Raw genomic sequence first — 23,464 nt, 5'->3', positions numbered from 1 at the left:
GCACTGAGCTTGCCGCTGCAGCAGCCCCGGCCCCCCCCCACCCCCACCCGCGGCGCCGAGCCCGGCCACTGCAGCCCCCGCCCTGCCCGCCCCCCTAGACGTTTCCAGAGCTAGAGAGTGCGAACTCCCATTTGGGGGGAAAGTAATGAAAATATCATAGGGTTGGGGAGCTATTGATGTCTGAGATCCTCTCTTTCCCTGCTGTCAGTTTAGCCGGGATGCAGTGGGATGAAGCCAGCTGTGGGGGATCTGAGCCTCACTTCCCTCACCTTCCCCCATGATTGAGGGAGATTTCCTTCTTGAGATTATACCTTCTGTCTAATCTTTCCTTCCCCTACCCTCAACTATTCCCGCTGAGAGAAGAACAGGGTCTCTGTCCCTTCTCCTGGTTCTCTTGGTTGGGACTGCAGAGCTGTCTGTGAGATGCAGCAGGTGTGTGTTTCAAGCATTGCCCACCAGCTCCTGATATACAGCCTGAGGTTAGGGTGTTGCTTTGTTCAGTGACTAGATGTGGGAGTGGGATGGGGTCGTCTTCCATCACATCTGTTCAGTGTCATGTAGTGGCCACATCCTTCTTCCCCCACATTGGATGGTGATGGTCACTATGCTGGTGTGTGGGATTTTGACTAAAGGGCTGGTGATGGGAGCATCGCTGTTCTCAGACCCAAAGCATGTCTGTGTCACTCTGCTCTGCTCCGTGTCCCAGTTCTTTCCCCCTTTTCCCTCCAGGGGTGCTTTCTCTGTGGTCCGCAGGTGTGTGAAGAAAACCTCCACGCAAGAATATGCAGCAAAAATCATCAATACCAAGAAGTTATCTGCCCGGGGTGAGTGTTCCCCCATCTTGGCCTCTCATTAGACTGCCTCGAAGGGCTATAGCTTCTGAAGATGTTCCAGGAATTAGGGGTTGTGCATTTTAGCCCCTGCAAAGGAATTTAAATTTCAGGGTTGGTTGACTTGGAAGCCAGGCAAGGAGTTGCATGGGGAAACAGAAGTGCTCAGGTAGAAAAGAATGAGAAAGATGTAAGACATGGAGGTAGCTATGAGAAGAAATGGTCCCTGAAGGCTCAAGGGAGTTTGTTTTTTAAGGGAAGGGGAGATGTGAGGAGTGGTGGTAGCATGGAGTGGGGAACTCTTCATTTGCAGTCTCTGTGTTGGGGCAGTGGTAGCCACTCCAGGCCTGTCCTAGTCCCTGTGCCCCAGTGGTGACTTAGGATGGAAATGCAGTAAATGAGCAGCTCTGACAAATCCAGCCTCCCCCTGCCCACCAGGCGGCAGAACAGACTCCCAAGGGAAGGGAATCTGTAAACATCAGGGGAGGCTGCTACTGGCGAGGGCTTCTCGGGAACAAATCCTGCCAGATGAACTTGATTGCTTTTTTGATCAAATTACAAAGTTGGTGGTGCAGCAGCAGATGCAGCCTGTCCTGGGTAGAGGGTGATGCCTCATGGTCTGGAAATCTCAATGGCCTGGCCCGGGTGGGAGCAGCACTGCATCCAGGTCTGAGGATTGTGAAGGCCTGGGCCTTGGAGTCTGCTTTGTGAGATCCTCCCATGTACCTGAGGCCAGGAGGGTGAGGCCCTGTCTTTCACACCTCGAACCTACACTCCCTGAACCTTGTATTGGGTGCTTGCCAAACTCACCTCATCTGATAGGTATAGACCCAGCAATGTGTGAAATGCTATGTGAACAGGTCTGGTGAGTACAGAGGTATCGAGGGGGACAAAGGTTATCAGGCTCAGAGAAAAGAATTAGTGTGGGGCAATAGGATGCCACAAATATGTTAGGAGCCAGGATAGACGCCCTGGGGAAGGTGAGGACTGTGGTTAATAGTGACCCAGGCATTTCTGGGGTAAGAGATGTAGTAAATGCCCCTCAGCATCAGAGAAGCTTTTAAATTCCAGAGAGATGACAGTGGGCTTCTGTTATGTGTACAGTTGTTCTGGGACCTGTTTAGCAAGGCTGTGTCTGCCTCCTGGCTGGGAGGGCTTCTCTTCATCCCCACAAACAGGGCTTGTCTTGCTATCTCCTTCCCAGCCTCCTTCTGCTGTTCCTCTACATTGGCCATGAAGTTGACTTATTTATTTGTTTTCTTTCTCTCTGGGTACTTTGAGTCGGAGGTGATGGTTGCCATAGAGATATGTGGGCAGTCAGATGCCCTCCTCCCCTGGGGTAAGGGGATGACACAGTGGGCTGGGCTCTTTGGCAGATATCCTCTAGCCAAGGGTGCAGGGTGCAGGCAGAGATGACAGTTTGAGAGTGGATACCTCCCTGTGCCCACGCGGCATAGCCCTGGTGCATCAGAAATGGGCTGGTGTCTAGTGTCTCCAGTCAATGATGCAATGCTTAGCGTTCCTCATTTCACCAGTGTACTCTGACCCAGGGAGGAAGGGATTCTGGGAACCAAATTCTAGGATGTGAAGATAGCTGTTGTGGTGACTTTGTGGAGCTGCCTGCCTTCAGTTGTCATTTCCTTCTCCTTTCCTACCCACCTGAACTTCCCTGACCCATATCAGTATGTTCTATTCCCTTCATCACCTCCTTTCAACCTTGTCTTTTCCGACTGACATCTTTCTTTCCCTGTCCAAACTGGATGAGATTTGGTTTCTCTTTGATTTTTTTTTTCTTCTCAAGAAAAGGATTCTTGTGTAAGATCATATGCTTCAGACATAACTCCCCCTCTCTCGAGATGGTTATGCCAAGACTGGGGCTCTGTTGTGTGGCTTGCGTGCCAGGTTAACTTAGGGACAGAGGCCTGGTCCTGGCTAATAGGCACAGGTGCCAACAACATGGGTCAGGAGTCTGTCCGTGCCAGTACCGTTTGGAGGTGGGAGAGTGGGAGGGTGTTGTCTTGGAGATACAGGGACCAAGCTGGGGGCTGTGCTGTAAGTGTGGGCACAGGGGATGTGAGCTCATGGAGAGTTGGGCCAGGGTGCCCACTAGGCTGGTGCCCATGGGGTTAGGGAGTGAAGGCCATGGCTTCCCTGTAGCCTCTCAGTTTACGCTGTATATTTTATAAAGGTGCAGCAGCTGGGGCTGGGTTTCACTCGTCACTGTCTGTCTGTCTAGGGCTCCGCAGGTGTTGGGTTTCTGTGTCTGGGAATGTGGTGGGCCCACCGGAGTCATCCATGAGGGTCCAAAGGGGCTTGCTCTGTTTGCTGAGTCTCTCTGCCTGTTTTCTTTCTTGTTTCTGATTTTCTGTGCCGTAAGTCGAAAGGAAAGAAAAGGGTATCAAGCTGCTTCTCCTTGGCATCCATGGTGAAGTGCTCAGGAGGCTCGGGGAGAGATCACCTGGTCTTATGGGGGATCTGATCTGGATGGGAATCCTTCTTTTGCTCTGTTGTTTCTTGTCATTGTGGCTTCAGAGGTCCACGTTCATAGCTGTGTTACAAGGCAGGGAGTGCGTGTGCCTGTGCATTGAGCACTGTCTTTGTCTGCTGGCCTGTCTACATAAAGTCACTGGAAGTCATATAACGTCACTCTCTTTCCTTGGAACGGTGATAGGTGTGGAGTCGGGCCTCTGAAGGGAGCCTCTGGTTCTAAGCTTAGCTCTCCACTAGGCTGAAGGAGGCATTTAAAATAGGCTTGGATGCAGGAGCTAGTGGGCCAGGTGATGGCAATGATAAGTCGTTATTTTAAGATTTAAGAGCACCCCCCAAGGAGCCTGAGCCCTTATGTCTTTTTTTATTTTTAAATCTTCATATTCCCTTCTTATCTTTATTCATATGCATATAGATTTTCACCTCGTGGAGCATAACATTTTATATCCTGCTCTCTTGCTTACATCCAAAGCGTTTCCCCATATTGCTGTAGTTGAAGGGCAAATGGTCCTTTCTTTTTCATAGTTTAGGATTTTTCCTTGGAACAGTTCGCATTATAAGAAATCTCTGTATTTGGACCATTTATCTGAATTCCAGTTGCTTTTACTACAGTGGATACGTGGCCTTACTAAGAGATGCTACCAGAAATAATATTTTGAAATCTGTTGCAGCACTTGCTGTGTCTATTTATTTGGTCTGTATGCCCCCTACCCCCATGAAGACATTTCTGTTGAGGCTAAATGTAAGCAAAAGCTTTTCTCTTCCTGAGGACCTGAGAGGTAAGGGTAGGAACCATATATATTTCGTCACTTGTGTGTGGGCAGGGCCCAGCAAAGTGCCTGACACATACCTAGCCTATACATGTGGAATGAATGGATTCAGAGGACTGCATAACCACTCATGGTTGCTTCTTGGCTTTGGCTGTCAGGAAACTTGGAGCCAAGTTGTAGGAACCCCCATACCCTGTGGCTGGCTTGAGTTCTCCCCTCCTGACCCATGGAGCTAGGCTGTAAGCCTGACATGGCTGTTGGAGAGGACACATATAGTTAAAGACCTGTGCCTATTGGGGCATATATGGCAGGTGGGAGATGTAGGAAGATAGTGTAGCTTATGATTCTTTCTTCCCTTCAGTAACGGCCTTATAGGGCAATGTTGGGACTTCCTCTCAGCAGCGATTTTCAATTCAGTGCATGTAAGGATCACCTAAGTACTGGTTAAAAAATACAGATTCTTAAGCTCCATCCACAGGAGGTCTGGGGTTGGGTCCCAGAATCTACATTTTACACAGGTTCCCTAGTGAATTTCATGCAGGTGGTCCCTCAGCCATGCTTTAAGAAATGCTGCCTAAAATTGGCAACTGCTCCAACAATCACTCTTGCCACGTTTTCCAAGATTTACCAGACAAACCTTGACCCAGCCATCTCCAGGTGGCATCTCTGCCCGTATATGGCCATCTGTGCACATGCGCTTTTCTGTGATTAGGGGCCTCCTTCTGAGCCCCCAGATTGGGGTGTCAGTCTGTGTCCAAGCCTGTGGCAAGCTGAGTGGCTGAGGTTGTGGCATGTTGGCCACCAGAAGGGTAAAGGCTGTCCCTTTCTGGGTCCAGCTGGCCCTGGGGACTGAAATAGGATCCCCCTGGGTGGTGCCAGCTGTAAGTCCCCACCCCCTTAGTGTTGGCCTGAGTAGCCCCCATGACATTTGTGTCCCCTGTGGTATCTCCAAGTGAGACTCTCCTGTTAAGGATCTGGGTGAAGTGAGGGGAGGCAGAGAGGGGAGGGTGAAGCAGCAGTGCGGGAGGGAGAGAAGGAAGGGAGATCTATGAGGCACTGGAATGCTGGGACTCTGTGACTTGAGGAAGTAGTTAAGGAGGTTGTATGCAGAACTGTGCTTTCCTCCTGAGGATAACAGGCCAGTCAGTTTCTGTCGACAGAGAGGTGGGCATCCTGTATATAGGTAACTGAGCTCCACTGACTCGTCCCCTTAAGTGGCTGGAGAAAACAGCCAAGGCTTATGCCGGGCCAGTTTTGTCATACAGTCACACTGTGAGCTATGTGGCTTAGTTTGTAAAACACTGGCCTGTCACCCTGCCATCTTGTCCACCTTCCCAGAGTGACTTTGGGTGCTGGTCTCATGGGGTGGAGATGGAGGTTGGAACATGGCCCCATCCTTGATCTCCTCCTGCTGCTTGCCCTGGTCTCTTGTCAGAAGCTGTGTTCCAAGCTTTGAGGCTATGCTGAAACCCTAGAGGTGAGTGGCTGACCCCATTCTCTGGTGAGGCTAGAGGCAGGGAAGGGGAGGCGTGGGTATGACGGGCTCCCGTCCCCATCTCTGTTCTCGCTCTCTGGACAGCCTTGGCAGGCTGACAAGGGCCTGATCCCATGGGTGCCAAAAGGGTGATGACAGGAAGAGATGGGCACTTTGCACCTCTGGAGTGCCTCTCGGCAGAGGCCCTTTGTCATCTGCCAAGGGCCAGAAAGATCTGCCCCAGGGCCAGTGGGGAAACCAAGGCACAAAAGGTAGGTTGGTTTCCTTTGAGCTGTAGGTATGCCAATCATTTTGCTAGTGCTCAGAGCCCAGCATCCTCAAGGAGTGTGATCTTCACTTGGCTCCTCCCTTGAAACCACTGATTCTGGGCATTTTGTTCCTGTGATGAATGTTGATATATCATCCCCACACCTCCATCTAGGCCCAGAGCTCTAAGCCCAGTGGAGCAAATCCCTCCGTTCTGCTGGCTGAGGCCTCACTCTCATCTGTACCCCTCTCTGGGTATAAACCCTATGTGGTGGGGATATTTCCAGCCATTCCCCACCAACACTGTCTCTACTTCCTGGGTCCTATCAGCAGCAGCAACAGCTTCCCATCTGCTCCCCTCTTTTCTCCTCTCTCTCTTTCCCCTCCCCCCGCTTGCTGCTGCCCTGGGAGGAGCTATTTTTAGGGGCTGCTTCCTGGGATGTTTTACTTGGGGCTGGTTACCATGAAGGAAATGTCACCAAAACAGTGGGCAAAGGCTGCAGGCACCCAGAGCCGTGCTGGCGGCATGGAGAACTCAGCGGCTGACCCTCTTCTGGCCCCAAGAGCATCCAGAGTGTCCAGAGGCAGAGCCCTGCCTTCTTGGACCTTGCTCGTGACCCCATGGGGAGATTTTCTCCACCCAGGCTGGTTTGGGAGACTTTCACTATGGAGCACTTCTTGGTGCCTCTCTCCTTTCCCTCCTTAGTTAAGCTTCTCTTATCTTAGGACACAAAGGCCAAAGTGGGCTTGGCTCTTTGTATCGCTTAGTTAAAGCTGCTTGAGTTAGGACTGAAGAGAAAGGGAAAATGCCAGATTAAGGGACAGAACCTTGGGGGTTCACGTGAGCACATTTCAGGCCCTATACCACTGTACTCACAGCCCTCAGCAGATCCCGGGTGTGTGAGCGTGAAGGAATTGGAAGCCATAACCGCTGCTTTTACATGGTGGATGGACTTTGCTCTTAATTGGAGACTCTTTGCACCTTTAGAGTGAGATTCAAAGAGGAAGAGATGTGGCATCACAGTGTCAGGATGAGGTCAATGGGATTGTGGCTTGGGATTCCCACTGGTCAGTGCCCAAGGCCAGGGACTGTTGATAAGCAGCTGGAAATGTGGATAATGACACCAGGTCCCCATGGTGCCCTTGTTTCTTCTCTGAGTGATGCCCCAGAGGCTAGATGGAGGCCTCTGCTGCTTCGGAAGGAGGAGGAAAGCACTCAGGAGGGCAGCAAGAGGAGAAACTTCACTCGAAGCATCTGAAATTGGGGTTTAGGAACCTGTAGGAATCTTCCCATCATTCATGTTGGGATCATAGCACAGACCCTTGAAATACCCTTTGAAAAGTCAAGGATGTCATTGGGATAGGAACTTGGGGACAGTCCTCATAGAGTAGAGTTCGGTGTCCTTTCCATGATAGAGGGTTGTGTATTTAGGTGGCAGTAGGATCTTATTTGAAACTAGTGCTGGTCGGGGGGCGGGGGTACTGAGTCAGCTAAGCGGCTGACTTTGGCTCAGGTCATGATCTCACAGTTTGTGAGTTCGGGCCTGAGATCAGGCTCTGTGCTGACAGCTCAGAGCCTGGAGCCTGCTTTGGATTCTGTGTCTCCCTCTTTCTCTGCTGCTCCCCAGCGCACACTCTGTCTCTGCCTCTCTCAAAAATAAATAAACATTAAAAAAAGAAGAAGAAGAAGAAGAAAGAAATTAGTGCTGGCGTTTGTGGTTTTAGAGAAAAGTCACTAAATCAGTCATATCCCTTACAGGGCCATGGAGGCTCAATGGCCAGCCTTCCCTGGCCTCTGATCCTGTGGTGGAAGGAAAGTACATTTGGAGTAGGCTTCTCTTTTGGGTTTAGGGGAGAGGTGGTTCTAGAACTCCGTCTCCCCCTTGCTGTATATGGTCTCCTCACTGCTTCCTCCTTTCTGTCTTGCTTGGCACTGACGCTCTGGTCACTCCTTGCTACTCTTCCTGTGATGGGTGCTTGGCCTGGACCAGGTCTGGATGTACTTGGGCAGAAGGCAGGCGAGGCAGAGCCTCCAGGGATGCCTGTTTCTTGGGCCCTTGGCAGGGGAGGCTGTGGGGGATGGCCCAAGCAGATCCCTGATAACAGCCACTTCTGCTTTCTGCTCCTGTTGGGTGCTGCCTCTGCTATTGAGGGGGAGAACCTTGCAAAGAGATGTGGTTGGAGCTGGGCTGAAGGTCGGCAGGGGTGGGTCTCTCCATGGCAGCAGCACATAGGCAGGCAGGAAGTGGCCCTGTGCAAAAGCGGGAAGTGGCTGTTGTCAAACAGGAAGGGGGGGCTGGGCCACGTGAGGGGGTGGGGAATAGCCTGGTTGAAAGGTGGGTGGGAAGAGGGTCAGCCTTGGAAGGCCTAGGAACAGGAGCTTGGTGCTCCGTGGAAGGAGGGGTGTCTCAAGGGAGAAGGCCACCTTTGTGACAACAGCACCAGCTGTGTGTTATCACCGCAGGATGCCCAGCCAGGCCCTTGGCCTGCCACTGTGGACCAGGTCAGTTCAGTGGCCTCACCCCTCAAAAGGGGTGTGATGCTGTGCTTTAGCCAGGACAGCCTTTGCAATTGGGAAAGATGCTCTACAAACCATATTTGTTCCTGAAATACCATAGCCACTGCCGAGGTGGAGCTCTCTGCTTTTTCCCAGACGTAGACCAGTCCTGAAGGGGACTACAGGATAGGAGGTGTGTGGAGGAAAGAGACAGGAGACAATAGCAGAAAGGCTGTGGTACCGGCTGGCTGTATATGGTGTAAGGAGGCAGGGAGAGTATGGTTGGCAAAAACCACATGGTTCATTGATCAGAGCTTCTGGATGGCAAGATGCCACAGCCAACAAAGGTGAGGCCGAGAAAGAGGAAGGATCCTGCAGGCAGTGGCACCTCCTAGGCTGTCCTCTCCAAGAAGTTTCTGTTACTAACCCTTCACCTGCAGGCTGTAGACACAGGCGGGCCCCACCAAAACAAGAGGGAACACCTCTATGCTGGTGGGGGGGTGGGGGGAAGGCTGCATCCGAGCTGAGTCAGAGGGCTCTGCTGGTGTGTTGTGGACTCACTGGCTGCCCAGGCTGAGGGAGGATGAGTCTGACTCTCTCAGTGTCTCTGGTGATAGCTATGGCCAAGGTTTTCCCTGTGTGCCAGGCACTGTACTGAGCATTTACCTAATTACCTCATTTAGTCTGCAGATATCACAGCCTCTGTTTTGTTTTATTTGTTTATTTTATTTATTTACTTTTTTGAGAGAGAGAGAGAGAGAGAGAGAGAGAGAGAGCGAGCGCGCGCTGGGAAGGGGCAGAGAGAGGAGAGAAAGAATCCCAAGCATGTTCCACGCTGCCAGCGTGGAGCTTGATGCAGGGCTGGAATTCACGAACCATGTGATCATGACCTGAGAAGACATCTAGAGTCGGACCCTTAACTGTCTGAGCCACTCAGGTGCCCTTCACTGCCTCTGTTTTAGAAGTGAGGAGACTCTTTCTCAAGATACCTACCTGGCTCCTTCTCTCACCTCCATTAAGTCCTAATCAAATGTCATTTCCTTGCTGAGGCTTTCCGTGATCATCCTATTTAGATATGTACTGTTCTTCTCTGCTTTATTTTTCTACATTGGACTTGGCCAAGACGTTAAGTGTGCCATCTAGTTCTTATTGTCTGCCCCTCCCCCAACCCAGCCCCACTAGAATACCACCCCTGAATGCAGGGATTTTTGTCTTTGTTTTGTTCACTGCTGTATCCGAAGCTTTTAGAACAGTGCCTGTCCTACAACAGGCCTCAGGAAATATTTTTTGAATGCATGGATGAGATGAGGCTCAGATGGATTTAATAACTTACCTGATATAGCAGGACTTGGACTCAACCCGCGGCTGTCTGACTCCAAAACTGTTGTGTTCATGGATGGACTGCATGGCTAAGGATCAGAACAAAGACGAAGGAGCAGCCTCGGGTTCAGAGAAGACATGGGGACTCAGCTCCTTGGAGACAGGGCTGAATTAAGTGGCTAACAAGGACCCTCTGGACGCTGGGCAGCTCCTTCGAGGAGCTGGAAGGATGAATCTGTGTCTCTCCTCTCCCCCTTCTGAGTCACTGGTAAAGCCAGAGCACCCTTATTTTTAGTGCTGTTGCTCTTGTGGGACTGGAACCATTAGCCAGTAAGAGACTTAAGGGAGGAGATAAACATTAATCTTCCAGGCCTTCCCCTCAGCAGCCACCTCCGCATTGCAAGATGCTGTTCTCCTGCACCTGCCTGGACAGCCATGCCCAAGGGTTGTGGGTTGGAGGGTGGTGAGGTACGTGGACCGAGAGAGGGAAGCTTTGGGGGTGGCTAGCTTGGTACTCCCACCCTAGTTCCAGGGGCTGAGAGGAAGGTGGGTAGCTCTGACATCCTCCCGGCCAGATGTGGAGAAAGCAAGCCCCGTGCCAACTGGGCTGAGCTAGCACTACTTCCTCAACTAACTGTAGCGTCTGAAAGTCCCTGAGACTGAGGGATCCCGGGTGATGTGGGAGTGTGGGGTTACCTGTGGTTTTCTGGCTGCATCCTGGTTAGTGGCAATGCCAAACCTGAGGATGGGAAGGAGGGCCTGACCCAGATCTTTGGGCAGCTGGGATGGATTAGCCTGGGCAGCAGAAACTAATCTCTGCCTGTCCCCACCTCCTCCTTCCACAAAGCCGAGCTGTTGCTAGAGGGAAAGTTTAGGACAAAACTAGGGGTGATTGGTGAAACAACAATTAGGAATTCCTTTTAGTCTATAATCCATCCCTGCATTATCGCAGACTACATTATGTTGGCAGGCCTAGGTCTGAATCCTAGTTCTGCCCCTTTCCAGCTGTATGATCTCAGGCAAGTTATTTAACTTCTGTGGGCTCGAGCTTCATTATCTGAAATGGTGACCATCATAGCACCTCCCTGGTAGGATGGTTGTGGTAGGCATGGGAAGCTCTACAGAGGCTCTTTGCTATTGAGGAAGAGGTGGGGTGGGGAGGAGCCCCTACCGAGGGAGACAGGAACTGCTTAGCAGAGGGAATGTGAAGACACCTGCCTCGGCCTGGAGAAGTTGTGGTGAGCTGTGCTATGCCCTCACAAAGCCTGGAGCCTTTACTAGTTGCTGTCACTTTTCTTTATCCTGTCATCATAGCATCATGCTGGAGAAAGGGATCTAGGCTCAGACCACCTGCATCCACTGCCTGTGACCTTAGCAGGTTCCCTCAACTTGTTAAGCCTCAGTTTCCTCATTTCTCACTTGCAATGTAATGGAGTTAATCAGATCCTTTACTTACAAGGTTTTGGTGAGGATGAAATAAGATAATCCGTGCCTCTGCCTGGTGTATAGTAAATCCTTAGTAAATAATGGTTGTTATTACTGTTGATGTTATTGATAAACCCTTATGAAGCCTCTGTTATGGAAGAAACCCTAGAAAACATCACTCTGAAAGATCCCACCCTTTGAAGAGCTGGTGACCAAAAGATGATGGACATAATGTATGATGTGAAAATTATAAGAAGTGCAGTGGAAGATGGGGGGCGGGTAGTCAGGGGAAGGAGAAGTCCCTTCTACTGACAGGAACACAGGTGACTTTGTGCAGGAGGGGACTACCTGGCAGGATTCCAGAAGGTGGAGTGGAGTGGGCTTTTAGGCCACCTTGCTTTGAGTAGTAGCATACTCTCTTTCTACTTCCTGGAGCTCTGCCTTCCTATGGAAGGAATTGACCAATGTCACTTGCTTGCATCTGAGGTCTCCTAGGTTCTGGTCATTTCACCAAAGCAGAGTAACCTCAGTACCTGAGTGCCAAGAGGTGAGAGCTCACAGCAGTGTGTGGCCAAGACGATCCTGGGGAGAAGCAGGATTACTATAAAATGGGCCTCATAATAGTGCCAGCCTCATGGAGTTGTTACAAGAATAAATTAAAAGCTGTTCTGCCTGGTGTAGAAGTAAGCTTGAGAAATGTTAGCTATGATTATTTTATCAAATCATTATCATCCTCATCATCATCTTGGTTGTCAGCCTCATTATGTTTCAGGGATGCTATGAAGACTAAATTAGGGAATATATATAAAACTCCTAGCATAGTGCCTGGCCATATAGTCAGTGTTCAGTAAAACTTAGCTATTAATATTTCTATCAAGAAAGAAATTCTGGACACCCTGACCCAGTGAAGTCCCTGCTATAGTGAAAAGGGTACCAGAGTTTTAGTTGAAGACCTAGTTTCAAATCCCAACTCTGCCTCTCACTAACTCAATGTGCTTTCCTAGGGCATTACTTTTTTTGGAAAAAGTGGTCATAATACCTATCTCTGGGATTGCTGTGACTTGCTGCATTAATTCAGCAAATTGTAAAAAGTGCATAGTTGGCGCCTAATAATTGAAGGAGTGTGAATAGCAGGGTGGCCACAAAGAGAATGGATGGTTGATGGTTTTTGTTTTCTTTCTTCTGCTTTTAGATCACCAAAAACTAGAACGTGAGGCCCGGATATGCCGACTTTTGAAACATCCAAACATTGGTAAGTGCTTAGGGTATTTCTTGGGCATGTTGTAGAAGGCAGGGAGAACAGAGGTCCACCGCGTTTGGGTATGAAACCACTTCTGTCCCTGGGCCTTTGCCTGGTGTAATTTTTTTGTCCAAGTGGGGTAGCAGCTGTGTCTTGCTCAGAATTCTGGGGCATTCTATTTTAGAGACCTGAGGGTCTCCATCCCTGTAGTGTCATTTCGGGGCTAAGATGTGAGGATTGGAACAGGTTTTGGACTCCCTTTCTTCCCCTTCTCCTTCCGTCTTTGGGCTGAGGTCCAGCGTCCTCAGCGTGTGAGGCGCTGGGCTAGTGGCCTGCCAGTGTCCCTCACCAGGGGCCTTCCACAGCCATCATAAAAGGGTCCGGATTTTGTTTCTGGACTTGAAAGAGTTTTGTTCCTGTTAACGGTGTCGTGCACACTCTGGGGGTTTCCATGGTGCTCCCGTTTGTATTCCCCAGAGCCAGGAAAGCAAGCTGCCCACCCGCCTGGCTTCTCTGGAGAAGGGATGGCAGGAGCCACTCTCATGGGGAAGGAGAAAAAATTAAGAGGATTTCTCCCTGCTCCCACCCCGACTTGGGGGACAAGAGCACATTGTTGGTTGTTCTAAAGCCTGAGGAGGTTTGCCTGCCACAACCCACTCTGGCTCAGTTTTACATTGTTCAGCTGAAATAGCCTGTGCCAAAAGCGTTGGCCCTGATTTGGTGCTTCTTGCAGAGGGGACAGAAACTGGGCTGGCTGCAGCATCTGAGCAGAAACCCCAGTCTTGACTTGAGGCAGAGCAGGGAGCATCTCCTAGGTTTTCCCTGAAAGCCCTGAGTCATCACAAAAAAACAACACGTGTTCTCTGCTCCTCAGGCATGGCCTAAATATCGGGGCTCCCACAGTGCCCCAGAGGCCGCCGCCTCTGCTCTGTTGGTGGCCGGGGCTGTGAGGTGACATGCCGAAGCTGGATGCTTCCTCCAGAGCTACCCAGCCTCTGGTTTCCCAGACCTCAGGCTGGAATGCTTAACGTGAGCTCTTATGTGGGGGAGCCGAGGTCATACTCCAGCCCAAAGAGAGAGGAGCAGCTCTGAGGTAACCAGAACTCCAACCATGCAGGGCTTTACAGATCACAGTCGGCAGCTTGGATTACACCTGAAGCAGATTGGCAGAGCCGGTGCTCAGCTCTGCTGGTACAGTGTGCTCTACCGAGCCAACACCTCTCAGCTGACGGGGCTTGGGCTTGGAGCTACTGGAGCTCCCTGGCTGAGCTCTCAAGTTAGACCCTCACCTGAAAACAGCACGGTTGGGACCAATGTGTCACCCTGGGTAGGAGAGAAGAGACAATGGGAGGAACAACTAGAACAGCAGTCGCAAATTCAGGCATATTTTGTTTGGCCAGCTCAGTGGTCTAAAAATATTTTATTATTTGCCAGTATTTAAAAATGAGATTTCACATTTTGGAAAAAAAAATTATGTTTCCCAGTCTTTTGAATTCAACACTGTGGCTCTTCTGAGCCTGCATCTGCTATGGCTGGGCAGCGGCTGCCCCCTGAGCCTTCTGGCCACCGTCGTTTGCCACTCCCTTGCCACTCCCTGGTACCTCGTGTTTGCACTGCCTAACTGGTCGCCATCGGCTTTTGAGCTTGTGGCCTTTAACCTAGAAGTTCCAGAACAGGAAGAAAAAGCATGTGGCTCACTAAAGTCATCCACAAGCACAGAAGCATTTTGATGTTCTAGTCCTGGGACTCAGGGTCTGAGGGCAGCAACTTCCTTTCCTTATGCTACTTGTGACCAACTCGTAGGGCAGTGATGAATTGTTCTCATGTAGGATAAATGAGGCGGGAGGCAGAACCACCTCCTGGTTGACCTGGTTGACCCTAGAAGGGTTGAGGTAAGATGAAGACAACTGAGAAATGACCAGGAAGGAAAAAAATGGGATTCCAGCTGAAAACAGTCATACCCTTCTTCTTATGCATTTCTAGAAATGAAATCTCTAGTTTTTACTTTTTAGACCTTACTTTGGGTCTTTCCTTTTTATCTACCTACCCCCAGCTCTGCCTGAGGACCGTCTGCCCCAGCCATCTGCTCTCTTAGGGGGCTAGAGAGACCCAAGCTAGGAAAAGCACACCCCCTTCATCAGAATCTGATTGCTTAGAATTGTGCTTCGTGTCATGACTGTTCCCAGATCCTGAGGGATGTTGGTCTGAGGCCTTATTTTGGGGTCAAGAGCAGGGAGAGGGAAGGGTGAGTCAGGACCGTGTCCTGGGAGAGCTGGCCGGCCATGCTTTCTGGCTTCCGGTGGGAACCGGGGCTCCTAGAGATGTAGTGGAGTTGTGGATCCAGGAGGCGGGGGTTGCCATGGATCCTGATCTGGCTTGTGGCGGGAGAGGAGGCAGTTTTGTGCCCCAATTCACTATTCTTCTCCTCTCTTCACTGCCCCCTCCTTCAGAGCTTTGGCCCTTTTGGCTCCAGCCTCTTTAACTCCATCCCGCAGGGATACAAGTGGACCAGCCCAAGAGTGATGCAGAGTTGAGGATGCTGAGGACAGAGAGCACATGGTCACCCTCTAGTTGCCGTCAGACTCAGAGGCACTTGAATTCAGAAGGAGATTTGGTGTAGGGGGCCAGGCATCCCGTTTTCTTCCCTAATAGATATTCTATCCCAGAGGTTAAAAGCCTGCTGGAAGCATGAACCCTACTATAAACTGTGGAGTCTTGGAGACAATGATGAGTCAGTGCCGGCTCATCGATTATAACAAATGTGCCATTCTGGTGGGAGATGCTGATGGTGGGGGAGGCCCTGCCTGTCTAGGGCAGGTGGTATGTGGATGCTTGCTGTGCTTCCTACCCAATTTTGCTGTGAACGCTAAACTGCTCAAAAAAAATAAAGTTTATTGATATTTTTAAAAGACTGTTGGTTATGATGCGTAAACTGCAGAACCTAAAACATCTTTGGGAGAGTGGCCAGAGGTGTGGAGTTGAAAGGAGGAGCCAGCAGCAGTACTGTCTAGTCTGAATGGAGTGTGTGCTACCTGTGATCTACTTGCTCCCTGCTCTAAATTCCTCTAATGAATAGACTCTGTCTTCCTTCGTGCTGGGCTGCCCTGGGAGGTTCAATCACCGTCTAGCATTATGGTTTAGAGCAACAGTACTCAAACTTTCATGTGCTCATGAATCATCCAGGTATCGTGTTAAATTCAGATTCTGATTCAGGAGGTCTGGGGTGGACCTGAACTTCCTCGGGTGTGTGGTCTCCAGAGGATGCCCACACTGCTGGTCTGTGGACCGTAGGTAGAGGAGCAAGGTTTGTGGCTTTGATATCATGTCTTCCAGGTTTGAATCTGGGATTTGCTAGTCTATAGCTGTGACCAGCAACAAATTAGTTGGCCTTCTTGCACCTCCATTTTTTTTAATGTTTTTTTTTTTTTTTTGAGAGACAGAGAGAGACAGCACGAGCAGGGGAGGGTCAGAGAGAGAGGGCGATACAGAATCTGAAGCAGGCTCCAGGCTCTGAGCTAGCTGTCAGCACAGAGCCGACGCGGGGCTCAAACCCAAGAACCATGAGATCATGACCTGAGCCAAAGCCGGATGCCACCCAGGTGCCCCCTTGCACCTCCATTTTGTTATCTGTTTCTCTTAGTGGAGTTGTGAGAGGGCTCAGCGAGCAAAAGAGGCCTAGGAAATAAATGAGGTGATGAAAATGGGGATCCCAGTCCCCAGAAGTGGTCTTCCCTAAATCCTCAGCCCCAGGTCAGTTCACAGGTTATTTAAACCAGGCTGCCATTTATTTACCTTGGACCCACGGCCATTCAGCTAATAGTAAGTGTAGCAAAAACAGGCGCAAAGAAAAAGAAGAAAACATTGCATCATGACCAAGTAGTATCTAAATCTCTGCTCCAAGGGGGTCCTGCCCACCTGCTCCTCGGGGACAGCCAGAGTCCCCCGTCAGCCTCTGGGAAGCAGGACCTCCTTCCCACTGTGCTATTGCTGCGGATACTTTTAACGGTGACACTTTTTCCAAGCCAAGGTTTGTTAGTTAAAATGAGGCATGTTGTTGGGTGGTTTTTAAGGAATTGGAAATAGCCCCAGCATTCGGGTTATGGCTTTGTGAGTGGTTGGAGGTATGAAACATCAAGTAAAGGTATTTAGGTGTTTGGGCTGCTTTCTCTTTCTACAGTTTTTAAAGAGCAATAATTAAGTTTATCGCTGAAATGCAGTAAATGCTTTATAGTCCTTTTCCCGGTCTTCCCGTCTGTGGACTTAGTCTGGCCGTCCTTGGCCTTCGACCATGTAACTACTGTGGAATGGGCTGGGTGATTATTTTATAACATAGCATCCTTCTGCTTCATCGACTTCAACATAGTAGTGCTTAGTTACATATTTGTGTAAGTGCTGGTTGAACACCGTTTTCCCTACTGGCCCAGAAGCTCTGCAGCGGTGGGGCTGCGTTTCTCTTCCTCACAGCCATATCCATGGCCTGTTCAGCCACACTTGCTTCAGGGGAGAAGATCAGAATGGCCAGAGCTGGTGGGGACAGGTTGGAGCTTCTTTGCCTAAGAGGACAGAAAAAGTGACTTCCTTGCAGGCAATTCTACAATGTCAAGGATCTTGATGTCGGTTTGTTTTGGCTTCAAGTCTCAGTTCTGCCAGTTAGTATGAGCTTGGATGAGTTCCTTTTGGAGCCTCAGCCTTCTCTCTTGTCAGATGGGGGTAATAGAAATACCTTACTCAGAGTTCAATAAAATAACATATGTGAAGCACTTGGCACAATGTCTAGCACATAGAAACAGGTCATCTAAATATTAGCTGCTATTACATGGGTTGTTATTATCAAGACTGTGCTAGGGAGCCACTTAGAGTTGTGCAGTCAAGTTTTTCCCCTGTTCTCAGTTCTCTTAATTTTCTTTACAAGAGGAAAAAAAGTATCTCGTTCAGGTATGGGGACTTAGGCACCTGTCTCTCCTCGTCTCAGTAGTCCCTTACTCTGGGGCACACATCAAAGGCACTCTCTGGGCCAGATTAATTTTCCATTACTGCTCTTCTCTTCTGATTCCCCTCCCTTGCTTCCTCCCACCTGGTCTCTGTGTGTGGCCTTCCTGGAGAAAGGCAGATGCCAGCGATCTCTATCTCAGCATAGGCATGGGTTGCTATACTTTCTGCCCCATTTTCAGCCCTGCTGTGCTAGACTAGGGGGCAGGCAGGGGGGTCCAGGGACTGGGAGAGGCCAGGCCAGGTGGCAGGATTCCCCTGGGAGTGGTCATTAGCATGGTACCTGCTGTCCTGTTAGCTTACCATCCTACAACTGTTAGTCACCTCCCTAATGAAGCTATTCTTTAGCTTCTGGGACAGCTGATTTCCAGGGGATTATTTGTATTACACATTTTAATGCTTTTTAATAGCGAATTTTTAATTAAATGGAAAGTCCTTTTGGAAGCGAGGGAGCAGCAGCTGCAGCAGGACTTTGTGTGCAGCCCTGACTTAGGTCAGAGAAGCACAAGTGAAGAGGGGGCTGGCTGGGCTTTGGGGGAGCTCACTTGAACATGCCCGGGTTGAATAGGGTTGGGGGGAAGAACGGGTCTGGCTGTAGCTCTTTCCTTCTGTCATCTGGGGACCTAGAGAAGTATGAGCTTGTTTGCCCAAGTACCGGAAAGAACAGTTGGAGGAGGAGGGATCCTGGTAGTACCACCTGCCTTGATCCCATTGGTAAGTCACAGAGATACTGAGTTTGGAGTGGAACTTTGGGTAACCAGATCAGACCAAAGTAGGTGATATGACAGTTGGGCCCTGGATCTGGCCCTGGCAGGTCTGCGTCCTCATTTGTCAGCTGAGAAGAACCACGGAGTGGTAGTGACCACTAAGTGCCTGTATTTTACGTTCTGGCTGATCTTGCTGTGGTGGGAGAGGACGTAGGGAAGCACCATGGCCCTGAGGAAACAGTCTGACACTGGAAAAGGAATCTGTTGTTTGGAGTGGTTGGCAGCCTGGGCCCACCAAGGAAGAGACGCGGTGACTTCCGTGTATCCAAGAACTTCACTGGCTGGTTTGGTGTCAGGCCATTCCTAAAGTGCTCTGTGAGTTGCTCCTGAAACTGCCGAGGATTGGTGCGAAGGTCAGACAGAGGTTCCCCATCAGCAGAGTTCAGGTGAGGGAAGGGACAGGAGCAGCTGGGACATTTCAGCCAGAGCATCTTCTTGTGTTTGCATTAGAATGGTGTTCAGGGGTTGGCATTTAAGCCAGAGGTGGCTTTGTGGGCAGAAGCTTGAAGAGGAGACCTCAGAAGACATTAGATTGGTTTTCTGCCCAGGAGCTCTGGAGGCGGGGAGTGGGAAGGGATTCTGCTTGCCAGCGTTTTCCTGCAGTGGGTGAGTTGCCCTAGTCTTCTCGGCGCAGTGGCCTCCTGGACCCGTCTATGCTGCTGTCATGGTTGCATTTGTGAGTAGTCTCTCTCACAGGCTCCATTGCTCTGTTGCCTGGCTGTGGGGGCTACACTGCATCTCTTATAGGAAGCAATGGTATAGACCAGTCTTTGGAGTCAGAAAGAGCTGGATTTACATCTTGACCTATTATATCTTTGGCCTTTGGTGAGCTATACCATCTCTGAGTCTCCAGTGTCCTCATCTGTAGAATGGGAGTAATACTCCTCTCAGGGTGGTCATCCAGAAGAATAAACTCCTCGGAGGCAGCCGCTATGTCCTTCCTAAATTCCACCGTCCAGCACAGAATCTGACATGTAGTTGGCACTCAATAAATGCTTATAGAAATAAGTAATGTATGCAAAGAGCCTACCCCAAGGTCTGGCATGTTATAAGCACTGTAATAAATAATTACTTTTGTCATTGCCTGAGTTTGCATGTTGCCTCCCATGCTCACCAGCCATTAGCCTCACTCCACATGCCTTCCTGCTGGGCTCTGCCTTTTTCAGCTTTCCCCCCTGCCTTTAATTCCCCTTGTCCCATCTACTTCTGTGAAAGAGCTCTCAGGCTCTCCCATCTTGTCATTCTTTGTTCCACTGCGGTCAGTGTCCCCAGGTGGCCCTTGCTCTTGCTCTGCGTTACACCGTCACGCATCATATCCCAGGACCACCTCCTTTGGGACTAGCACCTCTGGGGAGGTTCCTGCTTTTCTGTCTTATATCTTAGCCACAAAGCTTCTATGTCTTGCCTACATTTGAGGCAGTATGAGATGGCAGCCAGAGCACTAGATCTAAGGTCTGGTTGTTTCTCTCCTCTGTGGCTGTGTCACCTGGTCTTGAGGGGCGATGGGCATGTTGCCACTTCTTGCTGCCCCTCCTTCAGGAGACCATCCTCACAGTGAGGCTGACAGGCTGGGGCAGGGGTGGGGTTGCTGAGGAGGAGAGGAGTAGGTTTCCAAGGTTTCTCTCTGTTAATCTCTGTCCCCATCTCCTCTCTTGCAGTGCGCCTCCATGACAGTATTTCTGAAGAAGGGTTTCACTACCTCGTGTTTGACCTGTAAGTGCCACTTCCTGAGGGTGTGGGGCATTTCCCTCCAGCTGGCTCAAGATGAAGCCTTGGAAAAAGACCTAAATTGGGTCTTCAGCCTTTGCTGAGGGTCCCTCTCCTTTGCCCAAGGGAAAGCATTTGATTTTAAACTTCCTCTAGTAATGAGCAGGTTACTGAGGGGACCTCATTGCTCACTCTGTACCTCCCCAGGGCTCCAAACCCCCGGATGGCATTGCTCTTGCATTTCTGTTCAGCAGCACACCTTGTGCAAATGCTTTTTTCTTGTTTCTTGGTGTGTTGTCCTGAGTGGAGAAATAGAATACAGCTCTTCACATGACCTTAAAAATTCTGGGAAATTGAAGGTAGCTTTTATTAGTCATAAACTGGACTCCAATTGGTCTCTCCTCCACTTTGGTTGTGGTTTAATATCTTAAAAGTGGCTCTTTACCTCCTGGAAATGCCTCTCTGGTATTTTCAGGATTGGTTCTTTGTGTCCTTGGTCTCATTTTTCTTCAACTTTAGGAGTAGGTCTGTCCTTTTTGGGCAGCTGTGTATCTTAGTATTCATGTTGGCCTCAAATAAAGCAGTGACTTTCTGAGTAGATTGATTATTTTCTCTTAGATCTATGTATATCCATCTTTGCCTGAGTGTTAGCTAATCTGTATGTTATAGAAACAGAAATGTGCAGGAGAAAAGGAGGGCCCATGTTACCCTAAAGTGAAGCCCCATGTCATTGAGGGATCGAGCCTGTTCTGGGCTCTCAGATGAAATTCATGTAGAGTTGGGATTTCTTTAAAAGCTGTTCCATGGTGTGACCAGGTACCTGTTGGATGCTAGTGTTTGCCAACTGACCTGCCTCCTCTGACCCTCTCTGTCTGTTGGTTGCAGTGTTACCGGCGGGGAGCTGTTTGAAGACATCGTGGCCAGAGAATACTACAGTGAAGCTGATGCCAGGTGAGACGGGGGCCCTGGAGTTCAGTGCGAGTCTTGGCCACGTTAGAGAGGCAGGCATTTACCTATTTGAATAGTCATTGGGGAAGATCAAAAGAGCTCATATCTGGACAGAGATTCTGTAAGCTGGACCTGGGCTGCATTTGGTGATGTTAGGAGCTAAATGTTCAACACTTCCAGATCGTGTTTTTGTGACGTATTTGCAAGTCTCCTTTATCCTTTCACTCTAGAAATACCTTTTATTTGCACTGTACTTGCAAACCTGCCCAAGGGCCCTCCCTACCCTTGCTTCTTTCCTTTGACAAATTTTACTGTGTGCAAGGCATTCTTGGGAATGATCCAGGGATAGAGGAAACAAGGTTTGTGTTCTAAAGGAGTATAAACATCTGGGCTAATAATCCAATCAGGAACCTTCTCAGCAAAGATTCCAGCCTGGATCACTTAGTCTCTTGACCACCATGACCATCCCTTATGTGGGGCTCCTCAGGCTGGAGGACTGTTTCTTGGTCACATCCCTCAGCCTTCAGCGCACCCCCAACCCCCATGGAAGCCCACATAGCTCTTGGGTGCTTGTGTGGCCTGTCTTCCTTGCCTTGGCTCCTCCCCCAGCCCCATGTTTTCTCTGAGGGTGATATCCATACAACCTCCTTTTGATCATCCTGCCTACAGCTTATCTGGCATTTGTGGCAGCTCTGGCTGCCTCTGGAGAGTGGGGAGTGCAGCTTCCTCACCAATTTCTCAACCCTGAGAGGCCAGTGTTTGCTGATCAACTTCAGATGCTTCGGCCTCAGGAAAAATTCTCAAGTGGGGAGATGAATTCCAGTGCCAGCAGGGGAGGACTAGACTCTGAGGCAGGAGGAGGTGGTGATAGCTCTGGGAGCCTGGCAGGGAGGAGGGAGAGCGGGCTAGGGGGAGGGGAGGGGTTGTGTGTGACTGTACCAGTGGGCTTGGCCTGGCTCTGCTGGGACACTTCGCACTTTTGCCATTTTTGGCCAGAAGGCTCTCTCTGCTAGCCTGGCTCTGTTCTAATTATACATTTCTGTGGAGACTCGCCTCTTCAGCTCAATCTTAAAGTCTCTTTGGCCTACTCATGGGCTGTGTCCTGAAGGGAGGCCTGAGCCTCAGCCTCCAGGAGCCTGGTAAGACCCCTTGGCTCTTGTGGAAGCCCCAGAATCAGATTTTAAAGGAAGAAATAAGAAGTCCAGGACACCAGCTCAGCACCCCCGGACACTCTGCAAGCCTGTTCTGCATACCTGCTGGCCTGGGGTCTTATTCTCTAGGCCAGTGATCCTCAACCTCAACACTACTGACATTTGGGACTAGATAATTTTTTGTGGTGAGGGCCTCTCCTGTGCATTGTAGAGTTTTAGAAGTATCCCTGGGCTCTACCCATTAGATGCCAGTAGCATCTCCCCCCTTAACTGTGAAAAACAGTAATGTCTCCAGGCATTACCAGATGTCCCCTGGAAGCAAAATCATCCCCCACTTTTCACCATTGTTCTAGATCACCAGTGCTTCCTGCCAGGAGTTTGACTACAAGCATGGCAAGATATTTTGGGAGGTAGACAGCATGATTCAAGAAATAGCAGTTGGGGTGCCTGGCTGGCTCTATTGGTAAAGCATGCGACTCTTGATCTCAGGGTCATGAGTTCAAGCCCCGTGTTGAGTACAGGCCCCATGTTGGGCATGGAGCTTATTTTAAAAAAAGAAAGAAAAGAAATAGTGACTGAAGGTGACTCTGGCTTGGTTTCTATGCAAAATCATCGCCAGACGTGCTCCTCAGTTGCCCTGTTTGGAACCTCCTTAAGCACATCGTTTCTTAAAGGTGTCTGCGTCCTGAGTTTTATCTCCCCTACTAGGTGATAAACTCAGTGCAGGCGTTGGGTCTTATTTATCTTTATAGTCTGTGTGGTACCAAGCACAGTGTTATTAAACAATAAATGTTTAAATGAGTGAGTGTATCCCCAGCAAAACAACTTGGGTATAGTCGTACTAGCTCTCCTAAGATGTCACCACCAGCCTCTTCTCCAAGAACAGTTTCTGTAAGGGGAAAAAGAAGGAAGGGGATTGGATGGACTCTCTTTCCCAGGAGTGTCCACAATCACCTGGAAATGGACTGGTTGTACTCGGCCTTTATAGTCAAGGAGGCGTGGCGGTCTCTCTTCTAGTCTGTCCTCTGCCATTATCTAGTGGGAATACCTGGACAGACTTGTTAATATTCTCGGACCTCAGTTTCTTCTGTAAAATAGATTGAACTAGTTGATGTCTAGAGTCCAAGGTTTTAGCCATTGTTCAGTGATTCCCTGTGAATCTGTACCCCAGACTTCCATGCTTTAATCTGTAGTGTGTGGTTCTGGATGAGTAGTTTAACCCTGCACTGACATTTCTTTTCTTGTGCTTTTGCAGCCACTGTATACATCAGATCCTGGAGAGTGTTAACCACATCCACCAGCATGACATCGTCCACCGGGACCTGAAGGTACTACCCAGGCTCCCCCTTTGCACCCTGCTTATGAAGCATAGGCGCCACCTGGTGCAAGGTAGTGGTACTGCGAGGACCCAAACAAGGCTTCCTCAGCGCCAGAGGGTGGGTGCCTCACAAGGTTTTTTCTTCCTTATACAGCCTGAAAACCTGCTGCTGGCGAGTAAATGCAAGGGTGCTGCCGTCAAGCTGGCTGATTTTGGCCTAGCTATCGAAGTCCAGGGAGAACAGCAGGCTTGGTTTGGTAAGAGTGACCCTGTC

At 49.9% G+C, this 23,464-nt stretch overlaps 1 protein-coding gene and 1 long non-coding RNA gene across 34 annotated transcripts in view; one reads left to right on the top strand and one right to left on the bottom strand.

Annotated features, from left to right (window-relative positions):
• The first annotated feature begins 577 nt into the window (after positions 1-577).
• CAMK2G (calcium/calmodulin dependent protein kinase II gamma) overlaps positions 578-23,464 on the top strand; it is a 54,974-nt gene continuing 32,087 nt past the window's right edge. For 17 of the 33 annotated variants that reach the window (XM_029931989.1, XM_029931981.1, XM_029931991.1 and 14 more), the window contains exons 1-6: positions 590-824; positions 12,263-12,322; positions 19,725-19,779; positions 20,659-20,724; positions 23,128-23,200; positions 23,345-23,447. In XM_029931989.1, coding sequence (XP_029787849.1) covers positions 590-824; positions 12,263-12,322; positions 19,725-19,779; positions 20,659-20,724; positions 23,128-23,200; positions 23,345-23,447 — 592 coding nt within the window. Of the gene's footprint in view, positions 825-12,262; positions 12,323-19,724; positions 19,780-20,658; positions 20,725-23,127; positions 23,201-23,344; positions 23,448-23,464 lie in introns of all 33 variants that reach the window. The other 16 variants (XM_029931962.1, XM_029931961.1, XM_029931971.1 and 13 more) reach the window with 9 other exon arrangements.
• On the bottom strand, positions 6,764-10,606 carry LOC115285561. Its single transcript, XR_003905579.1, has 3 exons — positions 10,342-10,606; positions 9,659-9,798; positions 6,764-7,083 (listed from the first exon to the last, which is right to left on the bottom strand). It is a non-coding gene; the product is annotated as an uncharacterized LOC115285561 (long non-coding RNA).

Source organism: Suricata suricatta, chromosome 2, assembly GCF_006229205.1.
Source record: "Suricata suricatta isolate VVHF042 chromosome 2, meerkat_22Aug2017_6uvM2_HiC, whole genome shotgun sequence".
Classification (NCBI taxonomy): domain Eukaryota; kingdom Metazoa; phylum Chordata; class Mammalia; order Carnivora; family Herpestidae; genus Suricata; species Suricata suricatta.
The sequence above is the reverse complement of the archived record's forward strand: the minus strand, read 5'-3'. Positions and strand labels throughout refer to the sequence as shown.